At 39.6% G+C, this 14,639-nt stretch overlaps 1 protein-coding gene across 2 annotated transcripts in view; it reads left to right on the forward strand.

Moving 5' to 3' along the window:
* Rpap3 (RNA polymerase II associated protein 3) overlaps positions 1 to 11,023 on the forward strand; it is a 28,111-nt gene extending 17,088 nt beyond the window's left edge. For both annotated transcript variants that reach the window (XM_048365784.1, XM_048365776.1), the window contains exons 9-17: positions 362 to 489; positions 3,444 to 3,565; positions 5,166 to 5,236; positions 5,330 to 5,431; positions 5,941 to 6,173; positions 8,109 to 8,295; positions 9,043 to 9,140; positions 9,588 to 9,688; positions 10,865 to 11,023. In XM_048365784.1, coding sequence (XP_048221741.1) covers positions 362 to 489; positions 3,444 to 3,565; positions 5,166 to 5,236; positions 5,330 to 5,431; positions 5,941 to 6,173; positions 8,109 to 8,295; positions 9,043 to 9,140; positions 9,588 to 9,688; positions 10,865 to 10,950 — 1,128 coding nt within the window. In that variant the 3' untranslated portion in view covers positions 10,951 to 11,023. The remainder of the gene's footprint in view (positions 1 to 361; positions 490 to 3,443; positions 3,566 to 5,165; positions 5,237 to 5,329; positions 5,432 to 5,940; positions 6,174 to 8,108; positions 8,296 to 9,042; positions 9,141 to 9,587; positions 9,689 to 10,864) is intronic.
* Positions 11,024 to 14,639: the final 3,616 nt, after the last annotated feature.

Below are 14,639 nucleotides of genomic sequence, written 5' to 3' on the forward strand. Positions count from 1 at the left end.
AATTTGAGGTCAGCCTGGCTACATAGCAAGATCTAGTTTCAAGAATACCAGAAAACGGACTGGGAAGTGGTGCTGTGGCTAAAGTGGTAGAGTGCTAGCCTTGAGCAAAAGAAGCTCAGGAACAGTGCCCAGGCCCTGAGTTGAAGCCCCAGGTCTGGCAAAAAAATAAAAATAAAAAAGGATACCAGAAAACCAACTTAATAGCAAACATAATACAGACCCCCCCCCCCTCCTGTAGACAAACATCAGTTTATACTGTAATTACTTATATAATACTGATCCTTAATGTGTTATTTAAGATCTGAATTTATATGTTGAACATGTATGTTTGAGCTCTTCATACTTGTCTCCAAAATGCTAGGGGAATGCGTTTTTCAAGGAGGGGAAGTATGAGAGAGCAATTGAGTGCTACACCCGGGGGATAGCAGCAGATGGCGCTAATGCCCTCCTTCCTGCTAACAGAGCAATGGCCTATCTGAAGATTCAGAAGTAAGTATTGGTTATTGTTTAATGCTTTACAAGACAAACATTTACCATAACTTGACATATTAACCATAAAATAAAATTTAATTGATTTATTCTTGAGCATTAAAGTTAAATGGGAGGGAAAAATACTATATGGAAGGGAGTGTGTACATGTGACATAGTATATATTCAGGAAATACTAATTCTTCATATTTTTCTACTTTTCATAGTCTGAAACTACCGAGTTTAGTTTCCAAACCCATTGATTTAAGATTATTAGTGTGAGAGAGAGAGAGAGAGTGTGTGTGTGTGTGTGTGTGTGTGTGTGTGTGTGTGTGTGTGCACGCTAGGCCTAGGGATTGAACTGGGTCTGGGCCTGGGTGATTACAGACATGAGCCACCATGAAGTTATTTTTAAGAAGTTTCAAGTTTGGAGGGAGAGACAGGAAAGGAGACCAACACTCTTAATACTCAAGGTAATGCTACAAGGGGCATGGAATATGGGCACCAAGTAGGAAGAACTATAGAGAGAGCCTGAGCATGGCTAGGGCAGTATATTCATGGATAAGTAATTTAAGAAGCCGAGATTGATTTGTCCTTTGAAGAGAAGTAGGAGTGAGGCGAGAAACTGGGTTGAGTGTGGTAGTGCAGACCCAGAGTCATGGGTGAGAGTAGAAAGCTGGGGTCCATATGGCTATTATACAGGGCGCAGAGACAGGCTGAGTCAGGCAAGCCTCTGATGCCGTGCTCTGCAAAGGAATGACTGTCCTGGAAAGTGAGGAGAGTCGGGCATGTGGAAAACATGTTGGTAGAACATTCAGCCTTCTCTCTTACTGAAAAGTACATTAAAGAAATCAGAGGTATTTAAGTTCCTTAGAAATTCTGATTTTGTTCACTTGTGGGTAGGATGCCATTCATTAAGGCATCAATATAACCACAGGAGATTCCTTTTTTTTCTTTTAATTTTTTTTCTTATTGTCAAAGTGATGTACAGGGAGGTTACAGTTTCATACGTTAGGCCTTGGGTACATTTCTTGTACTGTTTGTTACCTCCTTCCTCGTTCCCCCTCCCCCCTCTCCCTTTCCCTCTCCCCTCTCCCCCCATCCTTTTTTTTCTTTTAAATATTCTTACATAAAATTTCAAACTTTGATGAAAGTAGTACACTAATCTAGATATCCTTCATCTAGTTTTATTGTCTTTCCCCTCCCTCAGTTGTTGTAAAGCAAAGATACTTCATCCCTAAAGAAAAGAATATCTCATGTGAAACCAAAAACTGCTTGTCAAATGGTATTTCCCACAGGATTGAGGCAGCGACCCAACAGTATGTAACTAAAACCAAACAACTACTCAACATATAAAGGTCAAAAATTGACCTCTCAGTGGAATACAATAGCTCAAAAGCTATGTATGTACGTTCATGTAAGACTACTGTCGACATATTGTCTAATATTGACATTACATTTAAAGCCCTAAGCGAATTTTCTTGGGCTTGGCCACGTGGATACTGTATATGTTCTTGATACATTGTGTATTGTATATATGTCTACCTGACCTAGAGAAGGGAAAGAAAAACAGGGCATAAGATATCACAAGAAATGTACACACTGCCCTACTATGTAACTGTAACCTTTTTGCACAACACCTTGTCAAAAAAATTTGTGTTCAATTAATAAATTAAATAAAAAAAGAAAAGAATATCTCATAACTGCCAAATCATTATCATTCCTAATAAAGTAATAATTTATTAATGTTCACTGGCTTTTTAAAAAATTACAATGGTCTTTATTTTAAGTCATAAGATTAGACACTTCCAAAAAAATGAAACCACAAATAAATAACAAAAGTGGAATGCTTATCAAAGTTACAACAGACATAATGTTCAACTGAGAATCACTGCACAGAGTAAGGCTCTCTAAGACACCAGAGAAACCAATGCCTGCTGGAATGTGGCGTGTGACTCTTATTGTGATTCTGGAGGAGGAGGTTCACTGGCTTTTTTTTTTTGCACTACTTTCTGGGGTTTGAACTCAAGGCCCTGTACTTCTTGGGAAGCTCTGTAGCACTTGAGCCACACCTCTATCGCATTCTACTTTAGTTATTGAGTCTCACATTCTTTTGGCTAGGCCTTGTACCTTGCTCCTCTGACTTAGACCTCCTGTGTAGGTGAGATCATAATTATGGACCACAATGCCTTGCTTCTTGTTATTTCAGATAGCGTCTTACTTTTGGGGGGATAAGGGGACTCACATTGGCCTTAAATGATAATCCTACCTCTCTAAGTAGCAAGGATAAGGCAAGGTCCAGTGCACATGGCTTGTTAATGTTGTCTAATTAATGGAAGACTCTAAAGGTTTTATGTTGTTCTTGTTATTTAGTCATGGATTCATTCCACAGTGCTGGAATCAAACCCAGAGTCTGTGATTCCTAGGCAAGCACTGTATCACTGAGCAGTATCCAGAGCCCTTGTGCATATGCTTGGCTATTCTTAGCTCTTTGTTATTATAGAACAGTACCCATTCAGTCCTAATTCATTGCTCTTTGCATAGCTGAATAGTACTTATGCCATCAGTCTGTCAGGTGATTGACTATCGGATCATAAAACGTTCTTAATTTTGTGGGGATAGTTTTCGTAAGTGGGGTGTACTATGAGTGGTAGTGAAGTCTTACTAGGAACTGAGTGACATCTAACTGCTGCATGTGGAGGGCCAGGGACATGGGCTGCCACCGCGGTACCACGTCTGCTCTACTCATGTTTTACCATCACGCATTCCATACTTTACCTCATCTTCTCCCTGTTTGCAGATGGTCTTAAGATGTAGTGGGAAAGAGAAAGTTTAAAAATAATCTTCCATCTCAACTGCTGGTTTGGGAGTTTGTAATTGGAGTTATATACATGTGTTTTAAATTAGAAGCTCAGTTTGTATGGAGTTCTGTCAGCTGTGTTTTTTTCAGTCAGTAATTTTGCCATATTTCATAGATATAAAGAAGCTGAAAGAGACTGCACACAAGCTATTACATTAGATGGCTCATATTCTAAAGCTTTTGCCAGAAGAGGAACTGCGAGGACATTTTTGGGAAAGATAAATGAAGCCAAGCAAGGTAACCCTTTGCCATAGAGTCTCCTGGTTGCATCCTGGGGTAGGATGTGGAGGCAGAGATGCATGCACACAGCTCTCCCATGGTTTGGGGATACAGAACTCTCTTTCCAAAGTCCAACATGGATGGGTTGGAAGGACTGCGCTCCCATAGTGTACCTGATCATTCTTAACTTTGGCTCATTGCCAGTAGAAATGAGTGGAAATCTGAATTGCAGATGAGAAGGAAAAGCAAGAAGGCAACAACAAAAGGCAAAGGGAGGGAATTGGCAGCAAGAAAGCAGAGCGCTGTGGGGCTGTAGTAATGTCTCTTCCTGTTGTCTTGTCTCGTAGGGATTCATTTCACTAGTTGTTTCAGAGAACTGCTGAGGTTCTGGTCTACTTGATTTCTGTTCCATTTACTTTTGTCCCTCCCTCATGCCCCCCGCAGTTCTTGCTTTTGGCCAGTCCTGGGGCTTGGACTCAGGGCCTGAGCTTCTTTTTGCTCAAGGCTAGCACTCTGCCACTTGAGCCACAGCACCACCTCTGGCCTTTTCTATATATGTGGTGCTGAGGAATCTAACCCAGGGCTTCATGTATGTACTAGGCAAGCACTCTTGCCACTAGGCCATATTCCCAGCCCCACCTCCCCTCAGTTCTTATTGGCACATGTTAACTATACAATGTAGAGAGTTTCATTGTGATGTTTTCATCATATGTATAATATACTTTGATTATACTCACCTTTTTTTTCCTGACTTTTTTAGTCTAATATTTAGCACAGTTGATTTTCAGTCTTTGTTCTTTACTGAAATACACACTTGAATCCAGCAGTTTCAAAACCTGACTTTAGCCATGGTCTGTGAGGGTTTGTTGCTGTTTGTTTTTCTTTGAATTGTGGCAAGATAATATGTTGTTACATATATCTGTACTATTTTAAGCATAACTATATGGGTTTAGCAGTGTTTAGTGTTGGACAATCATAATCGCTATCCATCTCCAGAACATTGTTAGCATCCCATTTAAAAACTCTACACATTTGACAATTCCTCACTGCTTTTGCCTATGAATTTGACTATTTTAAATATCCCATATTGTCCCTTTACATCTGGCTAGCTTGACACTCAGCTTTTTGTGAAGCTCATCTGTGTTGCATCAGGTATCAGAATTTTGTGCCTCTTTTGTTCTTGTTATTGCTCACCTAGATCTCAGTATCCCAAGTAAACTCAGTGTGTGTGTGTGTGTCTCTGTGTGTCTGTGTGTGTGCCTGTGTCTCTGTGTCTGTGTCTGTAGTGGGGCTTGAACTCTGGGCCTGGGCATTGTCCCTGAGTGTTTTTGCTCAAGGTTAGCACTCTACCACTTGAGCCAACAGCTCAAAAGCTCTGGGTTTTTTGGATTTTATTAAAGATAAGTGCCTCACAGACTTTCCTTACTCTGGCTGGCTTCAAACCGTGATCCTCAGATCTCAGCCTCCTGAGTAACTAGGATTGCAGGTATGGACCACCAATGCCCACCCTGAGTAAAAATTTTGAAATAAAAATAGATTACTAGAAGTTAAGTGTGTCAGGTCTTGAACTTCATGAAATGTTTTACCGTTCCTCTGTTTTCTTTTTAATTCATGGTAGATTTTGAAATGGTTTTACTTCTGGAACCTGGAAATAAGCAAGCAATAACTGAGCTATCCAAACTTAAAAAGGTAAATAATTATTTTTTCTGAAATGTGGTCCTAGCCTCCAAAACATATGCACATTTATTGATTGCATAATTAACTTGAGAATTTTTTTTCAAGGAATTACTTGAGAAAGGACACTGGGATGCTGTCTTTCTTGATTCCACACAAAGGCAAAATGTGATAAAACCCACTGACAAACCACCTCACCTCAAATCAACTGTAAGTAAAGCCTTCTAGGCTTTCTCTCTGCCACCATCCCCTTGTGCCTACCCTGCCAGGCTGCTGCTTGCCCCCTGACTGCTACATCCTTCCTGTGCAATGTGGTCATTCGGTGCTTTCTTTTCCTCCTTCCCTTCCTCCCTCTCTCTCTCCCTCCCTCCCTCCCTCCCTCCTTCCTTCCTTTCTTTGCTTCCTTGCTTCCATCCTTCTTTGCTTCCTTCCTTCCTTTCCTTCTTTGTTTTTCGTGTGTGTGTGCGCATGTGTATGTGTGTGTGTGTGTGTGTGTGTGTGTGCTTGTAGTTTACTTCTATGTACAAATCCCTCTCATTCTACTTAGGTCTGGTTAGGTACATAGCCGTTTGTTCTTTCTATTTTCAGTATAGTTCCTTTGTTTGGCCACTAAATTGAATTTACTTACAACTGAGATATTAGCTGTAAGAATATGGCTGTCTTTTAACTTGGGATCCTAAAATAGGAAGCCATTAATTTGTTGATTTCCATTGTTTTAGAGACCACTCAAGAAGGTTCTTATTGAAGAAACTGGTAGTTTGATAGAGACTGTTGATGTGCAAGAGAGCGTTGCAGCTGTGGAAAGTCATGCTGTTCATGTAGTGAATGCAGGAGCAGCCTCAGGCTCTGTGGGTAAGGAGAGCTCAAGTCCAGAAGACCACTTTCCCACCAGCGACACTCCAAGGGCCAAAGTACTGAAGATAGAAGAAATCAGTGATACATCAGCCCCGCAGTGAGTAGAAGACTGCTAGTTCATCATTATCTAGAATGACAACATTCCAGTATAAAAAGTTATACTACTGAGAAGAATTCTGATTCATACTTAACATTCTGTATTTTTGTTAGCTTGTTTGTTTTTTGTTTTTGTTGTTGTTTTGTTTTTTTGCCAGTCCTAGGGCTTGATATCAGGGCCTGGCTTCCTTTTGCTCAAGGTCAGCACTCTACCACTTGAGCCATAGCACCACTTCTGGCTTTTTCTATGTATGTGATGCTGAGGAATCAAACCCAGGGCTTCATGTATACAAGGCAAGCACTTTACCACTAGGCCATATTCCCAGCCCCAGGATGTTTATTTTTGTGCCTGATCCTGGGGCTTGAACTCAGGGCCTGAGTGCTGTCCCTGAGCTTTTGTGTTCAAGGCTAGTGCTCTACCACTTGAGCCACTGCTCCACTTCTGGCTTTTTGCTGGTTAATTGCAGATAAGAATCTCATGGAATTTTCTGCCCAGGCTGGCTTTGAACTGTGATTCTCAAATTTCACCCTCTTGAATAGCTAAGATTATAGTTTGAGCCACTGGTGCTCAGCTTGTTTGTTTTAGCCTGATTTTTTAAGCTGCTTGACTACAGGTTCTAGTTTTTTTTTTTTTTTTAATGTGTACTTACGTGAGAGAGATTTTGCTTAAATAATCACTATCTACTATAAGGCAGATCAAGTGATGATAAGAAGTGTCTTGATCAAATGGTTTTGTTCATTTTCTTTTTAGAACTTCAGTATGGTTTATTATTTAATAATTATGCAAAGTTTTAAAAAATTTTAAAGGAAGCTTCATAAACATGTTGACTCTAAAATCAGGTGTTGATCCTAACTACTTAGCTGAGATCTGAGGATTGAGATTGGAAGCCAGCCTGGACAGAAAAGTCCTTGAGACTCTCATCTCCAGTTAACCAGAAAAAAGCCAGAAATGGAAATGTAGCTCACATGATAGAGCACCAGCCTTGAGCCAGAAAGCTAAAGGACAGCACCCAAGTCCTGAGTTAAAGCCCCAGGACCAGCAAACATAGAAAAAGAATATAGTCTCTAGACATTTCCATTATTCTATCCATTAATATTGAAGATTGTTGACCACTCTTTAAATTGTGTTTAGAGTAAAAGAAAATAGTTGTGTGTTTCCTTAGGGATGAAAAATAGAAGATACTGACTTATTAGGCTTGTTTTGGGTTATTGATACATATAATCATATATAACCTTAAGCTTCCACTCAACAAACCTGTGAAAAGTTTTTTGTTTAAAACTTTGTGTTCTAAGCCGGGCACTGGTGGCTCACACCTGTAATCCTAGATAATCAGGAGGCTGAGATCTGAGGCTTGAGATCAGAGCTAGCCCTGGCAGGAAAGTCTATGAGACTCTTGTCTCCAGTTAACCACCAGAAAACCAGAAGTGGTGCTATGGCTCAAAGTTGGTAGAGCACTACCAGCTTTGAGCTAAAGATCTCAGGGACTGCACCCAGGCCCTGAGCTGAAGCCCCAGGACCAACAAAAAACAAACCTTTATACTGTAGTAGTAGTTTTATTTAAGGAGAGGGTATGGTAAGAACTATGGAAAAATGCTCAAAAGAAAGTTGTATTTTGTTTTTGAAAAGAGGAAGCATTTCTTCCTTCTTGAAGTATCTCTGAGAGGCTGAGCTGTGAGTATGACTCTGTCAGGCAGTAGATAAGAGCTGATGTGCCTAGAGGCTGACCACACTAGTCACACCACAAATGACAATGGTCATTCCATAGCCAAAATGTAAAAATTGGCTCAATATGTGTATTACTCAAAAGAACTTACTAGCTTTATAATACAAGTAGCTAAGTAAAGCTAAGTAAAACTCTCTCCTGCGGTTTCCTTTATTGAGCTGTGACTATTTATTGTGGCTCTCTAACTTGTTTATGTTTCTGAAATATTTCAGGCCCCGTGTTAATTTGAAACAGGACGTATGTCAGTCTTTCAGTGAGAAGATTTCTATAAAAGTGGAACAAACATCCACACAGTTTCTCACCGCTGTTCTCCCTCCAGTTCCTGCTAACTCATTCCAGCTAGAATCTGACTTCAGACAATTGAAAAGCTCTCCAGATATGTTGTATCAGTATTTAAAGGTAAAAGAGTTGGAGCTAATAGTTCTTTTGGAAGTAAAATGTCAAACAAATTCTTTTGGCCACTCTATAATAATAGTGTTACTAGTATTTGCTCTTATGATAGGATTGCTTATAGAAAATACTTTTTTCTTTTGCCTGAAACATGCTTTAAATTTTTTGCCACCAGAAACTTTGATGTTTTCTTTTCTAAGTAGGTTTTGTGTTAAAACCTAGAGTCTAAAGTCATTTAAAATCTAATTCTATATTTTGTAGCTTAAGCTTAATTCTTGATACTTCAAGATGTGGAACAGAAGCTAAAATACATCTATGTCTTCTGTGTGCCAAGCCATGCTTGCAATACTTTAGGCAATTGTTTTCTTAAGAATGAGCTTTTATTTGCTTTAAGAAAAAGAATCAAATCATATGAAACTTAGCATATATCTAGCATACTCTTTTCAGGCTTAATGATGGTAGCACACCCTTATAATTGTGTAGTAAGCAATCCAAATGTATCATCTCATGTAATTCTACTATTTAAAACCCCTAGTTAATACTTTTCCAGTTACCTGTCTCTCTTAAGATGGTGCCTGTCACTTCTGTTCATGAGCTTTTCTTTCTAACTAGAACACAGTGATGATTTTGCAACTCATTTCACATCCATTCTTTCATAACATTGCATTGAAGGAAATATGTTTTTCTAAAATGTACTTAGAATGTTTTGTGAAATGTGAATGGTACCATAACATAATTTTCTGTCTTTTTCCAAAGCAAATTGAACCGTCCTTGTATCCCAAGTTGTTTCAGAAAAATCTAGATCCAGATGTATTCAACCAAATCATTAAAATTCTACATGACTTTTACATTGAGTAAGTTGAATTGTTTTATTCTTGTATTTGAAAATTTAATTTTTTAATTTAAGTGTTAATACTGGTGTACCTAGAAAATTAGCTTTCTAGTAAATGTTACTGCTATAGAAATTGTGAAGAGATGATAAGTACAAAGAGTAAAAAGGGAAAGTTTAAGCAGGAGGAAAAGGAGCTTCTTGATTTTTTTTTTTTTTCTGTAGAGAAAAGTAAGATGTGGAATGTTAGACAGCAGTAGTTCCACTGCTAAGCTGTCATGGAAGACTTACTATTTCTTCAGTTGACTTGGTAGATTGCTTGACTTGGTATTTAAAATATAGACAGTATCCAAGGGGAAAAATGAAGACTTTATATATTTGTATAGTATAAACTTTAATATTTGTGTTAGTGAATAGAACCAAATGAGCTACTTTTATCTGATGATTTGGTTTTATATCTACCTTATTCCAGGAAAGAAAAGCCATCACTCATCTTTGAAATCTTACAAAGGCTTTCTGAACTAAAACGGTTTGATATGGCAGTGATGTTTATGTCAGAATCTGAGAAAAAGAGTAAGTTTTAAGAAAGCATCTCCAGGGCTGGGGATATGGCCTAGTGGCAAGAGCGCTTGCCTCGTATACATGAAGCCCTGGGTTCGATTCCCCAGCACCACATATATAGAAAATGGCCAGAAGTGGCGCTGTGGCTCAAGTGGCAGAGTGCTAGCCTTGAGCAAAAAGAAGCCAGGGACAGTGCTCAGGCCCTGAGTTCCAGGCCCAGGATTGGCCACACACACACACACAAAAAAAGCGTCTCCAATCTATTTCTTCTTATATACTAATGTCCAAAGACATTTATTGATTATTTACTGTATATAAAGAGTATACAATTAAATAAAAATTAAGTACAGTTTAATTGATTGAAGTATAGTTGAATTGAGAACAGTGAAGGTTGTGTTTGTTAATCCTGACAGTATTATCATTTGTGGGTACTATTACGGTTCTCCTTTTACAGAGGAGTAAGTAGAGGCACAAAGAAGTGAAGGAATTTGACCATGGGCATTATACCTAGGAAGCTATACTCAGGACTAGAACCCAGGCATTCTAATTCTGTGGCCTGGAATAGCATCTTGGAAATGCAGTAAGTGGTATGGTGATTTGAGTTCTGTGCCACAGAATATGTTAAGGGTCCCTGTCATGGTGCGTGTGTACAGGGAGATCACGCATCCATTCTGAAAGGCACGTTTCTTGAGTGTGTTTGATTTCAGCTGCATTCTCAAAGTACAGGAAATCAGTTAGATGAAAGTGAGGAAGAACATCTGATTCAGAGAATTCTCTGTGCCAGAAAGTCTGAGGCAGTAGCAATATGAAGTTTTAAAATAAAACTAAATTTAAAAAATAGTTAATTGAAATAAAAAATATTAAGTAAATGAAAGTATTGTACAGGGCAAAATCTTTCATATAGTAAAGAATGAGCTCAGTTTAGTATGCATTATTAATGAATAGAGGACATAGAGAAGTTTATGCTCCTAGAGAAAAATACTATGAGAAAAAACATTGAGTGCTATATACCTTTTTTCTTAGATTGGATTTTCAGATATGTGAATTAGAATTTATAAATCACCTAACTATTGCTCTATTGCTTAGAATTTATAAATCCTAATTATTGCTCTTGTTGCTGTTTTATTTTGCATTTGCTTCATTTTTAAAAGTGAAATTTAAATAGAGGTTTTTTTTTTTCTTTTTCAGTTGCACATGTATTGTTCAATCACATAGACAAATCAGGATTGAAGGATAACTCTGTTGAAGAACTAAAGAAAAGATATGGTGGTTGACTCCATTTTTTCTGAGATTGTTTTTGACTTTTACATAGAATTTTTTTCTACTGAAAATAAAGTGTTTTACTCTAAGAAAATTATGTCATGTTGGAAAGAACTCTATTTAGATATAAGTTAATTGAGTATGAAATTGTAATCTTATTAGTAAAAAATGTTTTGGTGTAAACTACATTTTTCTGAAAATAAAATACTAAGTAGGTATATTTGTAAGGATCATGACTTCATTTTAGAAATCACTTTAAGTGTTACATTTAGGAAGTATTTAGTGCCCTATAAATATATTATTATTTGTTATTTTCATGAATTTTTGTAATAAAGCTGTGTCATTATAATACAGACAAAATTATCTTTGGAGGGGATTAGGTAGATAGTGAAAAAATGTTCCTTTTTTTTTTTTTGCCTGAGCCAATTCTTAGCTTTCTCTTCCTTCCTCCTCTCCCTGTCCTTCACCTCTCTCCTTTTTGCTTAAAGAACTCCCTTACTCAGAACTGAGAATCAGGCCAGGTTCCTTGGAGGACCCTGTCTTTTTCACTATCCCAAGTCCTGTTTTATGATGCTTAGAGCTTATTAGACGTCAGATTACAACCCAGCTATCCCTTGGAATCAGATCTAGTTGAGTGTAGATGAGTAGCTAGCTAGTCACGGGTACTTGAACAGGGTCTTTGCACCCTGACCTGTGCTTGTTTATCATACTTCTGCTTGGGAGGGTCTAGGTTCAAGACAACTTGATTATTAGAAGTTTAAGGATTCTGGAGGTGTTACTTGGCTTTGAGTCTTATTTTTCATAAAGCATCGTGTTGTGAGTATGAAAAGGTGATACGTAAAAACTACTTAGCTATGTACCTGGATCCAGGAATAGTAATTCGCAAGTAGTACCTCTGTGGCTAGGTCTTAAGGGAGATAATTTTGTCTTATATGACCCTTAGCACTACAGTACCCATTTCACAGATAACAAAAATAACAGGTCAAGAAAGAAGGAAGTAGTCAGGGTACATAACATGTAAATGGAATTGCCAGGACTTAAACTGAAGGCAGAGTTATAACCACCAAGATGATGTCTGAGCTCAGACACAAAGGATTAGAAAGCATAATCCAGGTGACCAAGGACTAAGCATAGTCCAGACGGACAGAACAGCACAGCCGGAAAATGAGGAGTGTGGACCAGGACACGTTGGGGTCTATGGGCAGCAGGTTGGCTGTGGAGAGGTGGGTGTGGTGGTGGGAGCTGGTTTATGAAGGGTTTTCTATGAAGTGACGAGGTCAGTTTCTGACCAGGAATCTAAGTGTGCATCCTGTCCCCATCCATGCATTGAAACCCAAAGGCCGATGGGATGGTGTTTGCAAGGGGGAGGTTGTTAGGATGTGAGATGAAGCCCTCAATTTGAAGTTAGTGCCCTCATGAGAAGAGAAATCTTCATCTCTCCCTCTTCTTGCTCTTTGCCAGAAGAAAAGACACTGAGAAGACACTTATCTTTAAACCAGTCAGAGAAGACTCCCCTGATGGGACCTGCCCACATCTTGATCTTGGCTTCATTCTCAGTGTCCAGAACTGTGAGGGATAAATATTCATTGTTTAAATAAGATGGGGGTGGGGAGGAGAGGACGAGGGAGGGAGGAAAGGGAGAGAGCAATTTGACTAAGACAAATGGGAACTAGAATTAGAATTCGTTTGCATATCAGGGGGGTTAGAAAATATGTTTTAAAGAGATGACTTCCAAAGCACGAAGCTTATTAGCACATGATAATGGAGTTAAATATTTGCAAAATAAATGAGTGATGAATTCGCTATAGAATGAAAATGAAGTATCCAGATGGAGAGCCTTTTAAATCTGGCTCAGAGCCCTTGTCTGAAGAATAGAGACCTTTTTAATCATCAATGAAGATAATATTTTAATTCTCTTTCACTGGATTGTGTCCAAAGTGTTCCTTGCCCTACCCCCCACCCCCAATGTTGTTTGAACATCAATTAAGTGTGAAAAGGAAGAGGGCTATAAGTTTCTATTTCTCTTGTGGAACTCTTACTGGTGTTAGCAGCTGGCATAGACCTTATAATAGTAGCACCCATTTTATGTACCTTTTTATATATTAAGACACTGTAAAGTGACTTTGCTTAATTTAAACTCAGGGACACATAGGAAGTTGGGAGCTGGGGCCAAGCATAGGCTGGTCTGTGACACTGCTGCCCTTCCTTCTGTGCTACACTGGTCATTGCATGGCTGTGAGGACCTTAACAGCAGCTGGAAAAAGGCAGGCTGACAGCTGGCAATTCATTGGGTTCACTGCCCCATTCTGGCTCTTCTGAGAATAGCAGGCACTCTGATAGGATTAACAATGAAAGAGAATTTGTTTATTAGTGTTGTAGGAAGCAGAGCTGACTCTATTTTGACTAGGGAAACATGGTAGGAAATATTGCAGGGAATGGATTAGGTCAGTCTGACCCCAAAATTCTGCTTCTGTAAATGGCTTGCTTAACTTGTTTGTTGCTTGCTCTACACCCTGTGTCAACCCCCTACATCTGTGCTACACTTTTACCCTTATAAACCGCGGCTTGAGGACTGTTAGTGGTCATAGTGTTAGCTCCCAAGTCTGCACTGTGTCCCTGGCCGGTCAGGACGCTTTTTTAGGTTTGCAGTTTCAGCTCCCGAGTCTGCTGCATCCCTGGCCGGCCAGTTTGCTTTTTGATTCCCCAATAAATCCATCTTTTTGCTTGAGACTGCCTCTGAGTGTTAGACTCTTGGAGGGACATAGAATCTCCTCCCTCGAACCCTGTGACATTTCTCAAGGCACTGGCTGCCTCCTGTCTAACCACATTTTCTAATGCATATAGCAAAAGTGAAGGACTGGTGTGTGTGTGTGTGTGTGTGTGTGTGTGTGTGTGTGTGTGTGTGTGTTTCTGGGGCTAGAACTCAGGGCTTGGGTACTTGTATATTCAGGCTAACTACCATTTCAACTTTTTTTGGGGGGGGGTTAATTGGAGATTAATTTTATGGACTTAATTGCCCATCTGGCTTTGAACCATGATCTTCAGATTTCAGCCTCCTGAGTAGCTAGGCCTTATAGGACTGAAGCCACCAGCACCCATCTTTTGAGGGTCTGATTTTTGTGTTGTCCAGTATTGAAATGTGGGAGGAGGACATAGAGAAAGGAGGAAATGTTGCAGAAGCATCCAACAGACAGACACTGAGCATGGCCTATCACTGCTGTGGATTGAGTAGTCAGCCCGTGGAAAGGTGTACCAGTACCAGTGCTTTGGGCTCTGACAGGAGTCACGGGATTCTCTATCTGACAATGGTCAGATAGACTGGCATTCAGGGCTAAGTGTTTAAACAGGGGGCACACCTCAAAGTCAGTGCCTTGCCATGGCTGGGTCAGGATTTCCATCTGTCCACATGAAGGACTGCAGTGTCACAAGGTCTTTCTAGGGCACTGGAGATTGTGTGGGAAGCATTTGTCATCTCTCCAGGACTTTTGTATATGTGCCCTAGATGTAAAAATAAACAGCACTTTGAACTTTGAAGAGGAAGAGATGTTACAAAAGTGAAGTTAGAAATGTGCCAAATGGCTCTGCTTCCTTGCTGGGTGGAGAGAGATCTGCATGGAGGTAATGGCCAGTTGCCATAGGACCCTCAGGCTCGTCCCAAGGTCGGGCTGCCCGAGGCACCTGCTTTCTGCTCTTGCCTCACCTC

The sequence above is a fragment of the Perognathus longimembris genome, chromosome 1, assembly GCF_023159225.1.
Source record: "Perognathus longimembris pacificus isolate PPM17 chromosome 1, ASM2315922v1, whole genome shotgun sequence".
In the NCBI taxonomy this organism is placed as follows: Eukaryota; Metazoa; Chordata; class Mammalia; order Rodentia; family Heteromyidae; genus Perognathus; species Perognathus longimembris.